The following is a 23,721-nucleotide window of genomic DNA, read 5'->3' as shown; positions in this document are numbered from 1 at the left end:
GCCAAACTACAGGGAGGGAGCACAGCCCCACCCATCAGCAGAAAGTTGGATTAAAGATGTTCCGTAGTTTCTTAATTGTCCACCCTACGGCTGTGTGGTGGGGCTAATGGCGACCTCCTCCAAGAGGACTTACACCACACACAATGCCTCCCAGAACTTCTGTTGCCAGTGCCCCTGTCCCCAGGGCAGGCCACTGCTGACCCATACCTACATAGGAGATCGTCAAACACACACAGGCAGGTCTGGCTCAGTCTCTTGTGGAAGTCACTGCTTCTTTCCTTGTTTTGTTTGTGCCCTCCAGGAGTCTCTGGTGGATATGAGGTTTGATATTAAAAGTGACTGCGCCCCTCCTACTGTCCTGTTTCAGCTTCTTCTTTGTCCTTAGGCATGGGGTATCTTTTTTTGGTGGGTTTCAACATCCTCCTTTCAATGGTTGTTCAGTAGCTAATCGTGATTTTGGTGTTCTTGCAGGAGAAGATGAGCTCATGTCCTTCTGCTCCACCATCTTGCTGGTGTATGATTTAAATATTAATTTCATCCAAAAATACTTTTACAGTCACATTCAGCATAATGTTGACCAAATCTCTGGGTAGCTCATGACCTAGTCAAGTAGACATAAGAGATTAACCATCACAGAGTTTGTACCCTGTCCTTTGTTTTGTAGTATTTTTCCTTGGATTGTATGTTAGTATTTTTACCTTCCTCCTTACCTGAGGAAGATACAGAAGTCTTTTCACACTGTATACTTGTCCAAAAACAAGATAAGTGGATAGCTTTTCATCCCTTTCTTCAGACTATTCATGTGTATATCTCTCATCCAATTTCCTGATTCTACTGGCTTGGACTGTAGCCCTCCCAACTCCTCTCTCCATGACATTTCCCAGGCAAGAATAGTGGAATAGGTTGCCATTTCCTTCTCCAGGGGATCTTTTTGACCCAGGGATCAAACCTGCATCTCTTGCATTGGCAGGAGGATTCTTTACCACTGAGCCAGCAGGGTAACCCAACTGTTTATATAGCCAAGGATTATTTTGTTAGGTAGAAGGGAGCATGGATAATGTATAGGCAGCTAACATATTCTGCAAGTATACTCTTTTTTCAATGCTAGCATCTTTTTCCTATCACCAATGTTTGGTTGGTTGAAAATTATCTGAACTTGTGGAATATAATGTGAATGATTAATATCTAGTATGTCCTGTTGTAGAGTTCCTTCTACAAGGCCAGTTAGGGACATTGCTCAAGGAACTATACCAGTATCTCATCAATATCTACAGCTTCTGATTAAATAAGAAGCTAACCAGGCAGCAGGTAGCAGGTGAAGAACCCACTAGGAATAGGAAGAACCACATTTTAACTTGATGGCTAGGCATAGCAAAGTATAAAGAGGAACAGCTGCCTGGTTCTGTATTATGCAATGCTCAGGGTCTGTGAGAACAAGGAATAGATGGTAGAGAACTTTACAAGAATGTTTGATGTCTCATATTCTGAATTTCTAGGAAGGCTTTTCTTAAGTCAGCTTCTAACTTCTACTTAGTATACCTTCATCTGTGGGTTTGTCAATTATGGTTTTAGCATTATTGTGGCTTTTCATCTTTTTCTGGGTCTTTACTATTGCAAATGTTTGTAAAAAGCTATATTGAGGTTGTTAGCCAGGCAACCTTTATTCAGTGGGTACTTATTTTAATAGCCATTTGGTTTCATTACTGTTTAATGAGCTTTTTGATAGTAAGTTTCTTAATTAACAAGGCAGTCTTTCAGATTTCCTCTTCTCTAATTGTTAACATATTTTGGTGCTTTCACATAGATACACTGTGATGAAAAGTTTCCTCTTTTATAGCCCCTGTTGAACCATTCAGAAGGGAAAAAGAAAGGGATGGGAAGAATGTACAGCATATTTCCCTGAGATATAAATGGTTTAAGAGCATTTATCTTCTCAAACTGAGACATAGTCTTGCTTTATGCTCGATTTCCTGCAACATGATTAACTCAGAGTAAATTTCTAGCTGTATGAAACTTGATTAAGTTCAGCTCACATTAGAATTTGTATGTTGAGTTTTTATATAACCACATTTCCCTGGGACCCAAATAAATTTTCTCTTTAAATTTTCTTTGATATATCGGCAGTACTGCTCAAAATGACAGGGATATTTTATAATAAAGTATCTACCATTCATTGAGCCTCTACTATGTGCCAGACACTGTACAGGGCTCTATATTATATGACCTCAGATATTGCATATGTTTTATGCATGGTTGATATCACTATATTCATTTTGCTGATGAGGAAGTTGATTCTAATGAAGATTAAACCTTCCTAACAGTCACACAAGTGATAGGGCCAGGATTTGAGCCTACATTAGTATGAACCAAAGTTATTGCTCTTTCTCTATGTCTTACTTCCACTCTAGTCCTATCTTGTTTCACTATTACTTACCATAAAATGGATATAATGGTTCATGCACTGTTCTCCCAATAGTGAAATTAATTAGAGCTAATTAAATTCTTGTAAAGAAGATCTTAAATTGTTTCTATCAGAGAAACCTGAGGTTTTAAATATTCTGAAATGTAGCATATGTAATTGGCAGAAAGTAATGAACCAAAGCACCTACAGGATACATTAGCTCAAAAAAGCAAAAAAGAAACAGGCTAATGAGGTGTTTGGGTGGAGAAATGCTCTTATTTAGGGTATTGACCAGTTAGGGACTGAGTAATAAGTTGTATGTGGATGTTAAAAGCAACTGGCTGGCAGACACTCAGGCGTCTGTAGCATCATGTTTTGTAAACTTTCTCCTATGGCTGTGGTGTGTTTTTTCCAGGCCCATTTAATTTTTTATGAGGTTTATAAAGGTCTTGAATAAACAATTGAGATTATAGAGGTTTTCCTGGAAGCTTTGGTTAATATTTTAATACACTTTGCTTTGTCACATTATTAAATAGCTTATTGGAAAGTTTGAAAGAGAAGGTTTATTTTTTACTTTTCCTATTTTTCTTCTTCTCTCCCCCCCTTTTTTGTTTTAGTAGTTAAATATCAAAATTGGCTTTAATTTTTAGCTCATTCCCACTCTTCTTTTTATTTTAACTTTATTCCTCTACAGATCACCCTTGGATTGGGAATTCAGCTTCTGGGAGGCCTCCACTTAAAATGCACTTCCAGTGAAATTACAGTTTAGAGGGTATATCTTGAAACTAAGCCAATGACTGTAAATGTGTGTAGTAAGAGAGGACTGGAGAAAGGGAGAAGGAATTGGATAGGGTCAGAAAATAAGAACTAATAGAACTTTGGAGATTACTTCATCATGACCTTTTGCTTATTAATATTTGAATCTGATTTTTTGGCATCTTGGTTACAGTCTGGTGGAATGTCAAACATGACAAAGACTGAATACCCTTAAAGATATTTCTGTGTTAATGAGATGACTTGATGAAGTTGAACTTGAACCTGAACAGGAGTTGAGAAAAGGGAAAGGAAAAGTTTTTATTTCTCATTAAGTGAAAAGTAAAAGTGTTAATTGTTCAGTCATATCTGACGCTTTGTGACCCCGTGGACTGTAGCCTGCCAGGCTCCTCTATCCATGGAATTCTCTAAACAAGAATACTGGAGTGGGTAGCCATCCCTTCTCCAAGGGATCTTCCAAACCCAGGGATTGAACCCAGGTGTCCTGCATTGCAGGCAGATTCTTTACAGTCTGAGCCACCAAGGAAGCCATTCTGTAGAGGTTTGTATGGTAATAATTGTTGTTATTTGTAAAATGTATTGCCTCATTTCAAATTGGCAGCCACTTAAATATTTCCATGTTGTTGGGATGAAATGAAGGTCACCTAGCAAGTGCTACCACTTTTGTGAAGTCTTCTCTGATTATTTTGGCCTCATAGTCTTTTCTTCTAAAATCATATAGTACTTAGAGTTTATTCTGCACTATTTAGAACTTAATTGTATATTCTCCTTGATTTGCTTCAGAATAGGAAGTATGCTTTCCACTTTTTTGCGTGACAATTTTTGGTTTAGAAGAAAAATGTCATATGACTGTATAAAAGGCATAAGTGATTAGTAAAATATTATGTACTTATAAAATACTTATATTTTAAGCAAGTATATCCATTGTCTTTTTCAACTGTTTTTCATATTCAGGATCATAGAAATAAAAATCAATCATAATCACAAGACATTTGTTGAATAATTAATATAAGACAGGTACTGCAGTAAATACTACATAGGAATTATTTTTATTTAACCATTATAACGATCATATTGTGCAGGTGATGAAACTGAGACAAAGATTAAGTAAAGTTAATCCTCTAGTACATTGTATTTAATTTGTATGTTGATTTTCATTAAAACACATATCTGTACTTTCTCCATTTACCTTTACATATTTTTCTTTGTTTTGCTCTGACAATGTTTTGGTCTGTGGCAGTAGAACATACAAGTAAGATTTTTGCCTTTGGTGGTATTGTTGTTTAATAATATGCTGCTGCTGCTAAGTCGCTTCAGTCATGTCTGACTCTGTGCGACCCCATAGACGGCAGCCCACCAGGCTCCCCCGTCCCTGGGATTCTCCAGGCAAGAACATTGGAGTGGGTTGCCAATATGCATGTACTGATTATTGGCTATACTCTTTATCCCTTATTGTAAATTTGAGTTCAAAAGAAACATATATGTGTGCATTGTTTTTATAAAGCAAAAATAATGGCCAAGATGATAAAGGAAATCAAGACTAGGGCATATATAATTATTAACCAGAGAGACACTCTTTATTTTTTCTACTATTCTATAATTTGACTACTATAGTTTTTTTCCGGTTGATATAAATTGGTAAATGAAGATTTTGGGGGGATTCTAATTGTGATGCCATAGCTAGTATCAGACTTATTCTCTAGCCATCAACAATTATAAAAACTGGACAAAATATAAATGAGAATATTGTCAAAAGAATGAATCAGTGTTTGGGATTCCAATAAGAATTGGTTATTGAGAAACAGAATACTAAAGAAGAAAGAGACATAGAAAAGGGGACCCCTCAGTGTCTGTGTAAAATTCTCCTTCAGTCCTTGGCCAGTTTCTAAGCTGCACATGAATACAGCGTAGTATGGGACTTCAGAAGACATCAGTTGCTAAGATATTGATAGCTGAACAAATATTCTAGAAGTTACGTAGCGGAAACATTGCAGGTTGAACCCACAGAGCAACTAGATGAACATAAGGTTCAATTAAGGTCAGTTCAGTCACGTCCAACTCTTTGTGACCCCATGGACTATAAAACACCAGGCTTCCCTGTCCATCCCCAACTCCCAGAGCCTGCTCAAACTCATGTCCATTGAGTCAGTGATGCCATCCAACCATCTCATCCTCTGTCAGCCCCTTCTCCTCCTGCCTTCAATCTTTCCCAGCATCAGGGTCTTTTCCAATGAGTCAGTTCTTCGCATTAGGTGGCCAAAGTATTGGAATTTCAGCTTCAGCATCAGTCCTTCCAATGAATATTCAGGACTTATTTCCTTTAGGATTGACTGGTTGGATCTCCTTGCAGTCCAAGGGACTCTCAAGAGTCTTCTCCAACACCACAGTTCAAAAGCGTCAATTCACCTGCACTCAGTTTTCTTTATAGTCCAACTCTCACATCCATACATGACTACTGGAAAAACCATAGCTTTGACTAGACAGACCTTTATCAGTAAAATAATGTCTCTGCTTTTTAATATGCTGTCTAGGTTATTCATAACTTTTCTTCCAAGGAGCAAGCCTGTTTTAATTTCATGGCTGCAATCACCATCTGCAGTGATTTTGGAGCCCCCCCAAAAAATTCTCTCACTGTTTCCATTGTTTCCCCACCTATTTGCCATGAAGTGATGAGACCAGATGCCATGATATTTGTTTTTTGAGTGATTTAGTTTTAAGCCAACTTTTTCACTCTTTCACTTTCATCAAGAGGCTCTTTAGTTCTTCTTCACTTTCTGCCATAAGGGTGGTGTCATCTGTATATCAGATTATTGATATTTCTCCCAGCAATCTTGATTCCAGCTTGTGCTTCATCCAGTCCAGCATTTCTTATGATGTGCTCTTCATATAAGTTAAATAAGCAGGATGACAATATACAGCCTTGACCTACTCCTTTTCCTATTTGGAACCAGTCTGTTGTTCCATGTCCAGTTCTAACTGTTGCTTCTTGACCTGCATACAGATTTCTCAGGAGGCAGGTCAGGTGGTCTGGTATTACCATCTCTTGAAGATTTCCCACATTTTGTGGTGATCCACACAGCCAAAGGCGTTGGCGTAGTCCATAAAGCAGAAGTAGATGTTTTTCTGGAACTCTCTTGCTTTTTTGATGATCCAGTGGGTGTTGGCAGTTTGATCTCTGGTTCCTCTGCGTTTTCTAAATCCAGCTTGAACATATGGAAGTTCTCAGTTCACATACTGTTGAAGCCTGGCTTGGAGAATTTTGAGCATTACTTTGCTAGTGTGTGAGATGAGTGCAATTGTGCGGTAGTTTGAACATTCTTTGGCATTGCCTTTCTTTGGGATTGGAATGAAGACTGACTTTTTCCAGTCCTGTGGAGTTTAAATATCTGTAAAGTCGTTTGAAGGGGTTAAGGACAAGGTCCTAAGTGTAAGGGAAAAATCACTGTAATTTTTAAAACAAGCCTGACTATATCAAGATGGTCTGGTAATAATTTAATTGCCTGCCTAAACAAAACTTAAAATTCTATTTAGGAACATAAGATAATCTAGAGCCTCTATAGCATCTTATTTGCCATATGAAACAAAATTTAACAGGATAATAAGTGGAAAAAACTGAACCTTAATCAAAACTTGAAACAGTCAATAGAAGCAGATTATTAGATAATCCAGATATTTATGCTAGCAAATAATGATTTCAAAATAACTATGATTAATATGTTAAAGAGGAATGAATTGGAATGAATGAATTTGGTATTTTGTCCAAAATACCAAAACAAATTAAAAAAAAGATTGTACAGTCTTTGTACAGGTATTAAAAAGCAAATGTGTATTCTAGTATGCTGTACTGTGCTCAATCACTTCAGTCATATCCAGCTTTTTGTGACCCCATGGACTGTAACCTCCCAGGGTATTCTGAGGCAGAAACTGGAGTGGGTTGCCCATGCCCTTCTCTAAGGGACCTTCCTGACACAGGGATCCAACCCCTGTCTCCTGAATTACAGGTGGATTCTTTACCAATGAGCCCCTTGGGAAGCCTGTTCTAATATATAGCAAAATACAAAATCTGTAATGAAGAACTCATTAGGTGATGTTTTTAAAATGCATTAGGGGTTTAACAACAGACTCAACAAAGTAGAAGTCAAGATTTGTAAACTCAGAGATCTAATATTAATAAAAAAAATCTAAACTTAAGCACATATAGAAAAAATAAATTCTTTTAATTTTAAAACTGGTAAGGAGCATAAAAGAGAGATGCAACATAGTTGAAAGGGATAATCTGTATGTCTTTGGAGTGTCAGAAGGAGAGGAGAGAATGAAAATGGTACAGAAGCACTACTTAAAGAAATAAGCTTGAGCATTTTCTATATCTGAAGAATTGTTTCAATCCACAGATTTTTGGAAGATCAACAGGTATTGGAATCCCCAAGGCTTTGGTTAAATATTAACTGTTCAGGCATAGGGTGAAAAAAATCCATGAGGTCAGGCAAAAAACAACTTCTGGGCCACAGAACCTGAGCACAATTGCCAGAATTCACATAAGGAAGGGAGATGGTCAAGTTCCTACTTGTAAGATGGGAAAGACCCCACTGAACTCTTGAAGCATTCAGTACAACTGCCAGAAGAGTAGAGACTCTAAAGTTTAACCACAGCTTGTCTTAAGCATTGAAAACCTGAGACCTCATCTCACCACTAGCACCAGAGCAATGTTTGGCAGGGGCTTCCCAGGTGACTCAGTGGTAAAGAATCTACCTGCCAATGCAGGAGACACAGGAGACACAAGTTCGATCCCTGGGTTGGGAAGATCCCCCGGAGAAGGGAATGGCAGCCCACTCCAGTATTCTTGCCTGGAAAATCCATGGACAGAGGAGCCTGACAGGGCTACAGTCCAGGGGGTCACAAAGAGAAGACATGACCGAGCACACACACACAACAAGGTAACTGGAGAAAAGATGATTTCTAATCCCTACATAAGTGTGTATGCCAACAAACCTCCAAATTTCAAACTGAAAGAAAAGAAATGGAACTGTTTGCTGCAGCAAAAGTCAACGCTCTTTAAAGAAATTCATAAAGAGAGAGACTGAAAGGTTAAAGATGCATGTTATAAAGCCTGAAGTAACACTACATATGTAAAACAAGGAGCTGTCACTAATAAGCCAAAAATAGAGTTAAATAGATTCATAAAAAATATTCAGATAATTCAAAAGAAGGCAGAAAAATTGGAAAATAAGAGATTGGATGAAAAGAAAGCCAAGATCTAAGTATCAAATTAAATCCAACCAGTTCTGCTATTTCTGTTGTACCAATACTCTGAATAAACGGCAGAGAATGACTATTTTGGATAACTGGAGTTATTCAACTGTATTATAAAAACACAGATAGGTTAAAAGTAACAGGAAAGAATAAAGATACACCATGTAAACACTAATCATAGTAAAGTTGAGTTTCTGTATTCATATCAGGTAAAGTAATCTCAGAAGAAGGAGCATTCTAGGGATAAAGATTGATTGATAAAATGACCAATTTATCAAGGATATATTGCAGTTAACCATGGCTACCTTCAGCAACGTGTGAACAAAATTTAAAATTCATGAACACAAAAGAAACTGAGGACTGCAAAGATGAACAAATTCACAATTGCAACTAGTTAACACTCCTTCAGTAACTGATAAAACAAGTAAACAGAGTATCAGTAAGGATATTGAAGACCTGAACAGCAGTATCAAATAATTTGACTTAATTGGCATTTATAGTTCCAGTGTAAACAGAACATTCACTAAGCAAGAGCACATTCTGGACCATAAAACAGTCTCAATAAATTCAAAAGGAATAGTCATATGACTATTTTGCCACCCGCAACAGAAATAAATTGGAAATCAGTAACAGACACATTTATATAGCTGTAGTGCATCATCTTTTTTTAATAGAAAGCTGGACTTGATTTGTTATTATATTAAATTTTGTGTGTGTTTATGTGAGGTACTGTTCTATAGTTTTCTGTTCTTGTTTTGTCTTTGTCTTTGATTTTTCTGTCTGAGTGATGTTGATTTCATAAATAAGTTTATAAATATTTCCCCCCATCTATTTTGTGAAAGATTTTGGTTAGAATTGTTTCAATTTCTTCAATAAATATTTGATAGAATTTACTAGGGAAATAATCAAGGATTGGAGTTTCTTTGTGAAACGTTTTTAAATACAAATTAAATTTCTTTATTAGAAATAAGCTCATTCAGTGTGTGTGTATGTGTGTGAATGTCTGTGTGTACATGTGATCATCTCAATAGATGCAGAGGAAGCATTTAATTGAATACCCTTTCATGAAAAAGAAACTTTCACTAGACTAATCTAGTCTTATCTAATCTGAAAAAGGGTATCTACGAAAAACTTACTGCTAATATTTTACTTAATGGCAAAAGACTGAAAAAGGCAAGATTGGAACAAGGCAAGGTATGTTTGCTCTTACCATTTCAATTTAGTATCATATTGGAACTAGTAAGTGCAATATGGCAAGTAAAAGGAATAAAAAGCATATTGCTTAAAACAGGGAGAAGTTAAACTTTTTTCATTTTTTAAAAGATCACACTATCTTTTTATTCTTACAATATATTTATTGAAAAAATAAGGAAACCACAAGAAAAAGACTCACAAATTGGACTACATAAAAATTAAAATTTCTGCATTACCAAATACACAGTATACAAAGTGAAAAAAATCAAGTCAAAAAATCAAAGATTTGCAGTGCATACAACCAACAACAACAATAACAACAACAAAAAATACCCACTGTTGTCTATATACAAAATCCTAAGAGATCTACAAAAAAAGATATTAGAACTAATAGTTTGGCAAGATCATAGAGTACAAAGTCACTATGCAAAACAATTCTATTTCTAGGTACTAATAATGAAATAATTAGAATCTGACATTAAACATCAATATAATTAAAATATCATCAAAAAACTGAAAGTACTTTGTAATAGGCAAAATATGCACAAAACTTACATGCTCAAAACTGCAAAACATTATTAGCAAAATTAAAAATCTAACTAAGTGGAAGTATATACTATGTTTATGGATGCAATATTGTTAAAATATCAGTTCTCCCATTACTAATCTGTAGCAGTTCTTCTCCAGGTTTCTGAGTGAGAATTAAGCCTTAACACTCTAAACCATCCATTATATATAATAAATTAATATTTCTTGTATTCATGTAAAATCATACTAGCTATACCAATCTTGAGGAAATTGAGTATAGATGTTAACAAGCTGATTTCAAAATTTATATGAAAATTGAAAGGACCTAAAATAAAATAAAGACTATCATGAAAAAAAAGAATAATGTTTGGAGAACTTTATGCTGCCTGATTTCTGTATCTACTGTAAAGTTTGGGCTGTTAAAGACAGTGAAGTATTGGCATAAAGATAGACAAAAAGATCAATGGACCTGAATAGGGAGTCTCAAAATAGACCCACATGTAGTGGTCACTTGATTTTCAACAAAGGTGCCTATACGGTGGGAGAAAGATGAGTCTTCTCAATAGATGTGTTCAAGCAGTCCAATATTTGAATTGACAAGAAAATTAGTACTGACATCTACCCCACACTATAAATTAAGATGGATTATACAGCTAAATGTGAAAGCTAACATAGTAAATTGTCTAAAAAATGTATGAAAATATCTTCAAGACTTTGACTTAAACAAAGATTTCTTAGACAAGTCATAAAGGGTATTAGCCATAAAAAGAAAAGTTAACATTTTATCAAAATCATACATTTCTGATCATCAAAAAAAAAAAAAAAAAAAACACCATTAAGAAAGCAAAAAGGCAAGCCAGAGAACATGTGAGAATATTTTTAGTACTTGTAACAAATCAGTCATCCAGAAAATACAAAGACCTTGTACAAATCTCTAAGGAAATGTTAGTTCACACTTTCACCCACTCCCAATGTGGACAATAAACTTAATTGGTACTTTACAAAATAGGATGTACATTTGCCCAATAGGCCCATGAAAATATGCTTTTAATAGAATTACTCACAAGGGACTGTAGATTGAAACTGCAATAAGATGCCACTATATTCTATGGGGTCACACAGAGTCGGACACGACTGAAGTGACTTAGCAGCAGCAGCAGCATATGCTGGTAAAATAGCAGGAATTAAAAAGACTTATAATGCCAAGTGTCAAAGAAGATACAGAACAACTCTCAATACATAGCTGGTAGGAGAATGAAATAATACAGTCACTCTGAAGAACTTTGACAATTTCTAATAAAATTAAGCATACTTCTAACAAACTATGATCCAGCAGTTTCACTCCTGGGTATTTTTCCAAGGAAAACAAATAGTTCCACTTGAAAGACTATTCACGGGGCTTCCTTGGTGGTCCAGTGCTTAAGAATCCACCTGCCAGTGCAGGAGACACAGGTTCAATCCCTGCTCTTGGAAGATCCCACATGCCCCAGAGCAACTAATCTTGTGTGCCATGAGAACTGAACCAGTGCTCTAAAGCCCACAAGCCACAACTACTGAGCCCTCATTTCACAATTGCTGAAGTCTGTGTGCCCTAGAGCCTGTGCTCCACAATAAGAGAAGCCACTGATCGAGAAGCCCAAGCACTGCAGCAGAGTAGCCCCCACATCTAGAGAAAGCGCATGCATAGCAATTACAGCCAAGTATAAATAAGTAAATAAATCTTAAAAAAAAGAACACTCCTTGACATAAATCATAGCAATATTTTAAAAGACAATTCATAATAGTGCCTACATAGAAATAAACCAAATTGGTATCAATAGGAAAAATGAATAAACAAATTGTGATTTATTCATACATGCAGGGTTTTTTTTTTTTTTTTTTTAATGTATGAAGTTCAAGAAACAGGCAAAACATATCTATGGGCTTTAGAAAAGTTACCTCATGGTGTCAGTGGATCTACTGATTTGAAAGGGGCATGAAGAACTTTCATGTTTTATGGAAATATTTCACATCTTGATCTGGATGTCAGTTTTAGAGGGTTTTACATGTAAAGGTATCAATGGAAACAGTCACAGACTTTATTTCCTTGGGCTTCAAAATCACTTCAGAAGGTAACTGCAGCCATGAAATTAAAAAGATGCTTGCGCCTTGGAAGGAAAGCTATGACAAACCTAGACAGCATATTATAAAGCAGAGACATTACTTTGCTGACAAAGTTCTGTATAGTCAGACACAAGCGTGGCAGCTGTGATGGCGCACAAGCATGGCTGAGAGGAGCTACCAGCCCGAAGTAAGGGGCGGTGGCTGCGCTTTGCTGGAGCAGCCGTGAAGAGAGACCCCACGTCCAAGGTAAGAGAAACCCAAGTAAGACGGTAGGCACTGAGAGAGGGAATCAGAGGGCAGACAGACTGAAACTACAATCACAGACAACTACCCAATCTGATCACATGGACCACAGCCTTGTCTAACTCAATGAAACTAAGCCATGCTGTGTGGGGCCACCCAAGACAGATGGGGCATGGTGGAGACGTCTGACAGAATGTGCTCCACTGGAGAAGGGCATGAAAAACCACTTCAGTATTCTTGCCTTGAGAACCCCATGAACAGTATGAAAAGGCAAAAAGATAGGACACTGAAAGAGGAATTCCCCAGGTCGGTAGGTGCCCACTATGCTACTGGAGATCAGTGGAGAAATAACTCCAGAAAGAATGAAGGGATGGAGCCAAAGTAAAAACAATACCCAGCTGTGGATGGGACTGGTGATGGAAGCAAGGTCTGATGCTATAAAGAGCAATATTGCATAGGAACCTGGAATGTTAGGTCCATGAATCAAGGCAAATTGGAAGTGGTCAAACAGGAGATGACAAGAGTGAACATAGACGTTCTAGAAATCAGTGAACTAAGATGGACTGGAATGGGTGAATTTAACTCAGATGACCATTATATCTACTACTGTGGGCAAGAATCCCTTAGAAGAAATGGAGTAGCCATCATGGTCAACAAAAGAGTCCAAAATGCAGTACTTGGATGCAATCTCAAAAATGACAGAATAATCTCTGTTCATTTCCAAGGCAAGCCATTCAATATCACGGTAATCCAAGCCTATGCCCCAACCAGTAATGCTGAAGAAGCTGAAGTTGAACAGTTCTATGAAGACCTACAAGACCTTCTAGAACTAACACCCCCAAAAGATATCCTTTTCATTATAGGGCACTGGAATGCAAAAGTAGGAAGTCAAGAAACACCTGGAGTATTAGACAAATTTGGCCTTGGAGTAGAGAATGAAGCAGGGCAAAGGCTAATAGAGTTCTGCCAAGAGAACGCACTGGTCATAGCAAACACCCTCTTCCAACAACACAAGAGAAGACTACACATGGACATCACCAGATGGTCGACACTGAAATCAGACTGATTATATTCTTTGCAGCCAAAGATGGAGAAGCTCTGTACAGTCAGCAAAAACAAGACCGAGAGCTGACTGTGGCTCAGATCATGAACTCCTTATTGCCAAATTCAGACTGAAATTGAAGAAAGTGGAGAAAACCACTATACTATTCATGTATGACCTAAATCAAATCCCTTTTGACTATACAGTGGAAGTGAGAAATAGATTTAAGGGACTAGATATGATAGATAGAGTGCCTGAGGAACTATGGACGGAGGTTTGTGACATTGTGCAGAGACAGGAATCAAGATCATCCCCAAGAAAAAGAAACGCAAAAAAGCAAAATGGCCGTCTGAGGAGGACTTACAAATAGCTGTGAAAAGACAGGAAGCAAAAAGCAAAGGAGAAAAGGAAAGATATACCGATTTGAATGCAGAATTCCAAAGGATAGCAAGGAGAGATAAGAAAGCCTTCCTCAGCGATCAATGCAAAGAAATAGAGGAAAACAATAGAATGGGAAAGACTAGAGATCTCTTCAAGAAAATTAGAGATACCAAGGGAACATTTCATGCAAAAATGGGCTCAATAAAGAACAGAAATGGTAGGGACCTAACAGAAGCAGAAGATATTAAGAAGAGGTGGCAAGAATACACAGAAGAACTATACAAAAAAGATCTTCACGACCCAGATAATCACGATGGTGTGATCACTCACCTAGAGCCAGATATCCTGGAATGCGAAGTCAAGTGGGTCTTAGGAAGCATCACTATGAACAAAGCTAGTGGAGGTGATGAAATTCCAGTTGAGCTATTTCAAATTCTGAAAGATGATGCTGTGAAAGTGCTGCACTCAATATGCCAGCAAATATGGAAAACTCAGCAGTGGCCACAGGACTGGAAAAGGTCAGTTTTCATTCCAATCCCAAAGAAAGGCAATGCCAAAGAATGCTCAAACTACCGCACAATTGCACTCATCTCACATGCTAGTAAAGTAATGCTTAAAATTCTCCAAGCCAGGCTTCAGCAATACATGATCCGTGAACTTCCAGATGTTCAAGCTGGTTTTAGAAAAGGCAGAGGAACCAGAGATCAAGTTACCAACATCCGATGGATCATCGAAAAAGCAAGAGAGTTCCAGAAAAACTTCTATTTCTGCTTTATTGACTGTGCCAAAGCCTTTGACTGTGTGGATCACAACAAACTGTGGAAAATTCTGAAAGAGATGGGAATACCAGAGCATCTGACCTGCATCTTGAGAAACCTGTATGCAGGTCAGGAAGCAACAGTTAGAACTGGACATGGAACAACAGACTGGTTCCAAATAGGAAAAGGCGTACATCAAGGCTGTATATTGTCACCCTGCTTATTTAACTTCTATGCAGAGTATGTCATGAGAAATGCTGGGCTGGAAGAAGCACGAGCTGGAATCAAGATTGCCGGGAGAAATATCAATAACCTCAGATATGCAGATGACACCACCCTTATGGCAGAAAGTGAAGAAGAACTAAAGAGCCTCTTGATGAAAGTGAAAGAGGAGAGTCAAAAAGTTGGCTTAAAGCTCAACGTTCAGAAAACTAAGATCATGGCATCCAGTCCCATCACTTCATGGCAAATAGATGGGGAAACAGTGGAAACAGTGGCTGTCTTTATTTTTCTGGGCTCCAAAATCACTGCAGATGGTGATTGCAGCATTGAAATTAAAAGATGCTTACTCCTTGGAAGGAAAGTTATGACAAACCTAGACAGCATGTTAAAAAGCAGAAACATTACTGTGTCCACAAAGGTCCATCTAGTCAAGGCTGTGATTTTTCCAGTGGTCATGTATGGATGTGAGAGCTGGACTATAAAGAAAGCTGAGCACCAAAGAATTGATGCGTTTGAGCTGTGGTGTTGAAGAAGACTCTTAAGAGTCCCTTGGACTGCAGGGAGATACAACCAGTCCATTCTAAAGGAGATAAGTCCTGGGTGTTCATTGGAAGGATTGATGTTGAAGCTGAAACTCCAATACTTTGGCCACCTGATGTGAAGAGCTGACTCGTTTGAAAAGACCCTGATGCTAGGAAAGATTGCAGGCAGAAGGAGAAGGGGACGACAGAGGATGAGATGGTTAGATGGCATCACTGACTTAATGGACATGAGTTTGGGTAAACTCTGGGTGTTGGTGATGGACAGGGAGATCTGGCGTGCTGCAGTTTATGGCGTCACAAAGAGTCGGACATGACTGAGCGACTGAACTGAAAGGAAATCAATCCTGAATATTTATTGGAAGGACTGATGGTGAAGCTGAAGCTCCAATACTTTGGCCCCTTGATGCGATGAACTGAGTCATTGGGAAAGACCCTGATGCTGGGAAAGACTGAAGGCAGGAAGAGAAGGGGACTATAGATGAGATGGTTGGATGGCATCACCATCTCGATGGGCATGAGTTTGAGTAAGCTCTGGGAGTTGGGGATGGACAGGGAAGCTTGGTGTGCTGCAATCCATGGGGTTGCAAAGAGTCAGACACAACTGAGTGACTGAATAACAAAGGTCTTCAAGCTGTATATTCTTAAGATCTCCATATGTACTGTTTGCAATCATACCTCAATAAAACCATGGATAGCAAAAAGTATTTTTAAAAAGTTTCTTGAAAAATGACTGAAAATAAGAGTGAAACAGGTGGGTGAGTCTGAGAACCAGATTTATGGCATCTATTACATCCCTCCTCTGACACCTCCTTCCATCTACATCCTAGTTTTCTTTTGACTCTGCTTTTTCATTTGAACCTATTAATTTTTTCATGAGAAATTGACAAGGGATTATTTCCCCTTATTTAGTTTCTGTTGTGTTTTTCTTATTTTTGATTTACTAGAGGTTCACCATCTCTTTGTAGACTCTACTAGTGTCATCAAATAACACCACATACCTTGCCTAGGAAATTTTAACTATCACCCTTGGGCTTCATTTTCTTTAGTTGTTAGGGAATATTTGTTTATCTAAAATAGGGCTTTGTGAATCTTTTCATGAGTGGATATGAATATAGATTCTCTAATTGAATTTGAGAATGCTCTTTAAATAGGATTATAATCCTTCCTAAGACATGGATACAGTTGTGGGAAAAATACTTGGACAGGATACGTGATTTTTACGATGGTTTAGATATAAAGACTTTGCCATAGGGTTTCTGCAGCACATAGGAAACAAAGTTCAAAACATGGGTCCCAGGTAGCAGGAACATATGGGACGATCCAGAGCTCTGCTCTCTGAATGTGGCTTATAGAAGATCCATTCAAAGTAAATAGGAAGTGTAGCGCTCTGGGAATGAACCGGCCACACCCATGGCTATGGGATACTGAGGAAAAGGAAACAAGACAACTTCCTTGTTCAGTGAAGAAAGGACAGCCAGAAGAAACCGTCTACCATCGTGGTCAGGGCAGAAGGTTAAGGAATTAGAGGTACGGGTACACAGAAAGGATGAGCAATGTATAGGGTACATTTATTTCTCTCTGAGTAGTTCTTACTTGCCTTGCTAGAACAGTTTCTGTGTCTGAACTTTTCTCTTTCACAGTGAAATAACTCGTTAAATAACCAGAGAAAGATAAAATTTGATACATCATACCGTAAGCAATGGAGTGTTACTCAGAGAGCAGAGAAGAAAGTTGGTGTGAAAAGACAGCTCTTTCACAGAATAGTTCCTCGCCTTCTTTTAGCATTCCTTACTTTGAAACGTAAGATTATCCACAGAAAGAGAAATTTGGCTTTGACCACCTAAAGTCATTTAGTTAAGATTCTTGATGATCTGGAGCTCAGATCTGATCCCAGTAGGTTGACAGAGAGCTGTGGTTGGGGTTCATTCTAAACATCTGTGAATCCAGTGTTCTTTGGATGCTTTCTTAGATAGAGAAGAAAAATTGTCCTCTTTATTCCCTTACCCACAGTCTCAAAACTACAGAAAGACAATATAGCAGGTATCACAAGGACTTTTACTGGGAGGCAGAATCAAATGATAAGAACATTTGGAGTTTGACAAGGCTGAATTCACATCTTTGGTCCACGACTTACAAGGTGTTTTCATATGGCTTAACTTATCTACCCTCATCTATAAAGAGAGAGTTAAATACCTCATGGGGTTCTTGTGAGAATTATATGAGAAAATATTTTCAAAACACTTGGCACATAGTCAGTGCTCAATATATGGGAGCAGCTGCTCTGGTGATGGTGGTAGGGCTTGTGGTGATACTATGGGTGATTATGCTTTCTCAAAACTGTTCACCTCTACTCACTTGTATTTACTACTGTGACATAGCACTTAGTATTGTATAATTGAAGTACTTAGTAATTGAAAGGTATGAATACTAAGCTTTCTGTATTCCTTTGAAATTTGTGAGATTCCTATACATTTTTCTTAGTTGTGTTTAGTTATATCTATGTATGAAACAATGGATGGTATCTCCCTTTTTCTAGAAGAGAATGAGATAGCCCCAAAGCATAAAGTTGGATGGCAGTGTGTACCTGCTTTGCAGTCTAGAACTATTGCTTCATTTAGATACACCAAAATTTTAAATGCCATAGTTTCTTTCCTTGCAAATCACATAAATTTCAAGGAAATGTAGATGCATGAAATGACACTGCAGTAAATCATTTAGTGCAAAGTTTTATGGTACAAATGAGACTGTAAATAGAGAATAGGAGATAGATGGAATAATTCAAATTAGATGATGTGAATCTGGATATATTTTTGAAGTAAGTGGGTTGATTTGGTTACTAAAGAGCTACATGGTGAAAATCAAAAACATATTATCACAGATCTTGACTTACGCCCAGTGATGGTCCTCACTATGGTAATAAGCCTGACTTTGAATTAACCATATGAATTTTCACCAATGTACTCTTCTTGGTTTCCCAAAACTTTTTTTAAAAACCAGTATTTTAACTGAATTGAGAAGTAGTATAAACTAAGTTCTTTGGTAATTGACTTTCAGTTCATTTAGTTGATATTTATTGACTGTCTTGAAATACGGAAATATTGTAGCTGCATCAAGAGGCAGTATGATGTTGCCTATAGAGCTTTTTGTAAGACTGCGTGACTCAAATCTCCCTGCATCCCAGGTTCCTCATATATTCAAAATATGATGGTAATGCTTAGGTCATTTTTCTTCTTCTCTGGCATTCTATTTCTATTCATGTGGAGTCTCTGTACACTAAGACTATCATAGCTTCATAAGACATAACCTAGTTGTGATTATCACTGATTTGAAACTGTTCCTGGGGGTATCCAAAGGCAGTTTTGGTCAGATTAAGTTTTCTTATGTTCCAGATTCTTATTCTGTCCTAGAATTTGGCGGTTCATTCCTAGAAAGTGTCTACTTCATAAGCAGATTACTTAATAAAGAGGGTGAAAGCACCAATTTTTATTGCTTAATGCTTTGATTATTGTTGCCTGAGTCTCTGTTTATCCTTTCTTAGAAAACCTATGGATGCTGTGGTAGTAATGGAAACCAGAAGTAAAAAGGGGAATGGGGGAATGAATAACAGACTGTGAATTAGCAAAGCTCCAAAATGCTTTCTAGAATTAGAAAAAATGTTTAACAATGAAAATATACATTTCTGCAATTATCACTATCTTTGGAAATAAAGAATTAGCTTGAGTGGGAGGAAATAGGGTGAAAAGTGATTGGAGGACAGTTAAGCAACTCAGAATGTTAAGGTAGTATATAGCATATGATCATGTATAAGTGCCTTTGGCTCTATTGATATATACTGATAGATTTGTCTCGTGTTAATGCTAAAGTTGATACGCTGTTTAATATTTTGAGATAAATAATGAGTTTAAAGTATCAACTAACTTGTCCTAAATTACACTTCTAATGAGTGATGGACATAAAAATTCAAACCTTGGTCTTTCTGACTGTGAGCTATCTTATTTTAATTTTATTAGGTCAATTTTGCTTCTCCTTGGCAATCTGTTTTGACTGCTGGAAACAAGCTTTTCAAATGTTATCTTCTCAGCCTCCAGCTTAATTGGACTTTTAGCTCTTTAATTTTTACAACATCTCCTTGTTCAGTTTGTTAGGACCTTTAAATGTCTATCTTGGCCTGGATAATTATTTTGGACTTCAAGTTAAAAAGCATGCCCCAGCAGATACTCAGTATTTAAAGAGTTGGCTCGTGAACTGCTACTGTCCTACCTGTTTGGACCTAGTTTTTATGTCTTGGATAACCTGTCAACCCTGTTATTATCAGAACCTGTTTCTGCCCAGCTGTTTCAGTATAAGACAGTGAAAGATTTACTGTTGCTTTTTAGGTGGTGATTTACTGAAAAGATACAGATGTAGGATTGGGTAGAAGTAACAAATAGCTGTATTAGTTTGTCTAAATTTCTTAACCTCACAGAGAGGTGAGGTTTATTCATCTACAAGAAAGGAATAATGCCAACTTCTTGGGGTGATTGTGAGAATTAAGTGAAATAGCGTAAGATGTCAGCTGCCTAAGACTGTCTTTCCCTTTTCTCTGCCTTGTGATTTGCAGTGTTATCTCTGGACTTACATTTTAGTCTATCCTAATTGCTTCACTGCACTCCCACTCTCATTGTTGAAAAGCCATTGGGCTTCTCACAGCTTTGATCTGCCACCTCTGAGTGTTCACATTAACAACTGTGTTGAATTATATGGCTTCTTGGTGGCACCTATTCTAGGTTTCCAGCATGCCATTTAATGTGGATTTCTTTTTGTGACTTTTCTCTTTGGGCTACTTTATGCTTCCATTGCCTCATTCTGACTTGGTCTCTATTCCTTAACTATTTCCATTTGTTGTCTTAAATCACCCACAGAGTGTGGGTCTTCAGAACATACAAACAGAACCATCTAGAGGAGGAACATTTTTAGAATATGTAATGTCACTGTTTATTGGTTATTTTTTATTCTATAAAATAATTTTTAATCAAATAAAATTAAGAAAATTTCTATTTTTTTTTTTTTTTTTACTTTCTTAAAGGTAGAAGCCAGACATACAAATCATAAAATATCTCTTATTTAATTGTGGAAAAAATTGTTATAGTACTCATGCTGGTGATTATGCAACTAAGTGACACTCAGAAATATCTAGGAACATTGTAAATCAGAACATACCATGGGCAGAGCTATTTATAATTAGGTATTTGGAAATCTGTCTTCTACCCGTGTTCCTCTTCATATATACACATGTACATTATGAATCACTCTCATTCTAGTAGATTCAAGAAATAACCTTAAAGGAATTATCTAAAGTATATAAAAAGGCATGCAAATTTAAAACTTCATTGTGGTATTGTTTGTCCTATTTGTTCAATTTAAAGCCTGCTACTTTTGTGGAAGGGGCTACCCTGGTGGCTCAGTGGTAAAGAATCTGCCTGCCAATGCAGTAGAAAGGGGTTCAATCTCTGGGTTCTGAAGATCCCCTGGAGAAGGAAATGGCAACCCACTCCAGTATTCTTTCCTGGGATATCCCATGGACAGAGAAGTCTGGAGGGCTGTAGTCCATGAGCTTGCAAAAGAGTCAGACATAACTTAGCAGCTAGACAACAGCAACAACTTTTGTAGAAGGCCCTGGCCCAGAGAAACATGTGCCAAAAAAAAACCTATATATATATATATATATATATATATATATATATATACACACACACATAAGAAAACTATAGTCAGAATCTGGCGTTTTCATGGAGACCAACATTACTCTATGACCTACTCTTTTTATAATAGCAAAAGAAAAAAAAAAGCCGTAAGCCATCAACAACAGAAGAATGGACAAATGAATTATGGTATAGTCCTAAAATGGAATACTGTGGAATAATTAAAGGAATAAACTACAACCACATGTATTTCATTAAAAAAAAATTCACATTCATAACATTGAACCAAAAGAGCAAGTGGTAGAAGGATATCCTGTGTAATAATAGAAAGTTCCAAATACATAAAATAAGATGTTGTTTCTTATTATGTACTTGTCATATAGTATTTTTATAATACAAATGGTATACTTAACACAAGAAATGGTCACCTCTGGGGAGAGGGAAGAAAATGATTTAAGGAGGCCATACAGGGGTATTGACTGTATTTCTAATGTTTAGTGGATATGTGTGCTCGTCATAAAATTATATATATTTTTCTGTATGACTGAAATAATTCATTATTTCAAAAAAGAAGGATCCACTGAGTAATATGAGGAGTCAGACTTTTAAAAACTTATCAGGTTTTTCAGACCAGATGATAAATAGCAGAAATAAAATGAATATACATCTGGGGAAGAAATGGATATGTCCTCCATAATGTATAACTTAGACCTGGGACAAAAATAAAATTCACTAGTGTAAAAATGAATCTTTTAAAGAAATAGCAAATTACTAATTTTAATATCAGTGTTTTAAAAATTAGCTTAGAATGTGTGCTCATAAACTTCAGTGCTTATTTTTTGAGAAAATTTACCCTTTTATGAAGTTTTTCAGGTAACTTTTTTGTTTTAAATCATTCTTTTCATTTTATATGTGTTAAATCATAAAGTAGTAAACACTTTGGTTTCTAGATAAGTCAGGAAATTGTTTTCATTTGCTCTTTAAGAACTACAGTAGTTTTGAAGGGATTGCTGAAATTTATTCACTCTGGAAACATTCCTTCTCAGTTTAATTAAGATTTTGAGCATTGTTTATCTATTGCTGATTTAGGGAAAAAAACACTTTGTGACTGAAGAGCTGGGCTTTATGAATTTTAGCTGAGTATTATAGTGACATGACTAATGGTAATGGAGCTAATATTTAAGATGTTTGCCATGAGGTGCTATTAATTTCAAAATTATTTGAAAAGAAGGGTTATCATGATGGAGAAAACCTTTAAAGAAATTACCAATTGAAAAATAAATGATTTTAATTTTTGTTGGAATTTCATTTTAATCCATCAACCTTATGATTTGCTTTCTTGTATTTCAGGGAAAGGTTGCCCAGACAGCATGTATGTCAGCTTGCAAGCATTTAGCCACATCCTTGATGCAACTTTTACTGGAAGCTGAAGTAAGGCAGCTCACCTTGGGAGCATTACAGCAGTTCAACTTGGATGTCAGAGAATGTGAACGTAAGACAGTAAACCACCTCTTTATTTGTTTTACCTGCCTGCTCACTTCTGCAGGAAAAAAGTTTTAGGTCTGTGGTGTTTTGGTCCTAATGGAGTCAAAGAATATCTAAGTGACAGAAATAATTTGTAGGAGGTCTAAAAGTAAGAGTCTGTCTGCAAGCTAATTTGAACACCCAAAAGTGCCTAGGCCCACATATAGAAAAAAGACCCCTGGCCACATGGAAGTCTAGAGGGGAATACAAGGCAGATATACATTTCATACACATCAGAGGAAACCTGATTAGTTCATAGACTTCAAAAGAATGCAATTCTCAACCATTTGCTTTTTATCTTGTAATTTAAAATTATTTTTCCATCTTATGTGCAAACTCTTCTTTGTCTAAAGAACAAATGGAGTATGCATTTATCAGTCAGAAATGCTTTCTGTGACAGGTAGAAACAGAAAACCTTGGACAGAGTAGCTAAATAGGTTTTAATTTTCTCAGAGGCAGTGGGTTGCTGAACTAATTTAGTTGCTCAGTGATGTCATCAAGGACCTAGGCGCTTTTGTTCCCTCTCCTCTGTCATACTTAGGAATATAGAATTTTCCTCCTCATATATATTATAGTCAGAAAGGACTCACATTCAAGGGACAAAAAAGGTACCAAGATCAATTCAGTTCAGTTGCTCAGTCGTGTCCGACTCTTTGCGACCCCATGAATTGCAGCACGCCAGGCCTCTCTGTCCATCACCAACTCCCGGAGTCCACCCAAACCCATGTCCATCGAGTTGGTGATGCCATCCAACCATCTCATCCTCTGTCGTCCCCTTCTCCTCCTGCCCCCAATCCTATCCAGCATTAGGGTCTTTTCCAATGAGTCAACCCTTCACATGAGGTGCCCAAAGTATTGGAGTTTCAGCTTCAACATCAGACCTTCCAATGAACACCCAGGATTGATCTCTTTTAGGATGGATTGATTGGATCTCCTTGCAGTCCAAGGGACTCTCAAGAGTCTTCTCCAATACCACAGTTCAAAAGCATCAGTTCTTCGGCGCTCAGCTTTCTTCACCGTCCAACTCTCACATCCATACATGACCACTGGAAAAACCATAGCCTTGACTAGACGGACT

General features: G+C 37.2%; 1 protein-coding gene across 10 annotated transcripts in view; it reads left to right on the top strand.

The window, feature by feature from the left end:
- The window catches only part of EXOC6B (exocyst complex component 6B), a 760,794-nt gene that overhangs the window by 554,969 nt on the left and 182,104 nt on the right, over window positions 1–23,721 (top strand). For all 10 annotated transcript variants that reach the window (XM_081482978.1, XM_081482980.1, XM_081482979.1 and 7 more), the window contains one exon: window positions 22,470–22,611. In XM_081482978.1, the coding sequence (XP_081339104.1) occupies window positions 22,470–22,611 (142 nt within the window). The remainder of the gene's footprint in view (window positions 1–22,469; window positions 22,612–23,721) is intronic.

This window comes from Giraffa tippelskirchi, chromosome 4, assembly GCF_054371585.1.
Source record: "Giraffa tippelskirchi isolate mGirTip1 chromosome 4, T2T-mGirTip1v1.2.pri, whole genome shotgun sequence".
Taxonomy (NCBI): Eukaryota; Metazoa; Chordata; class Mammalia; order Artiodactyla; family Giraffidae; genus Giraffa; species Giraffa tippelskirchi.
This window is presented reverse-complemented; position numbering and strand designations above follow the sequence as displayed.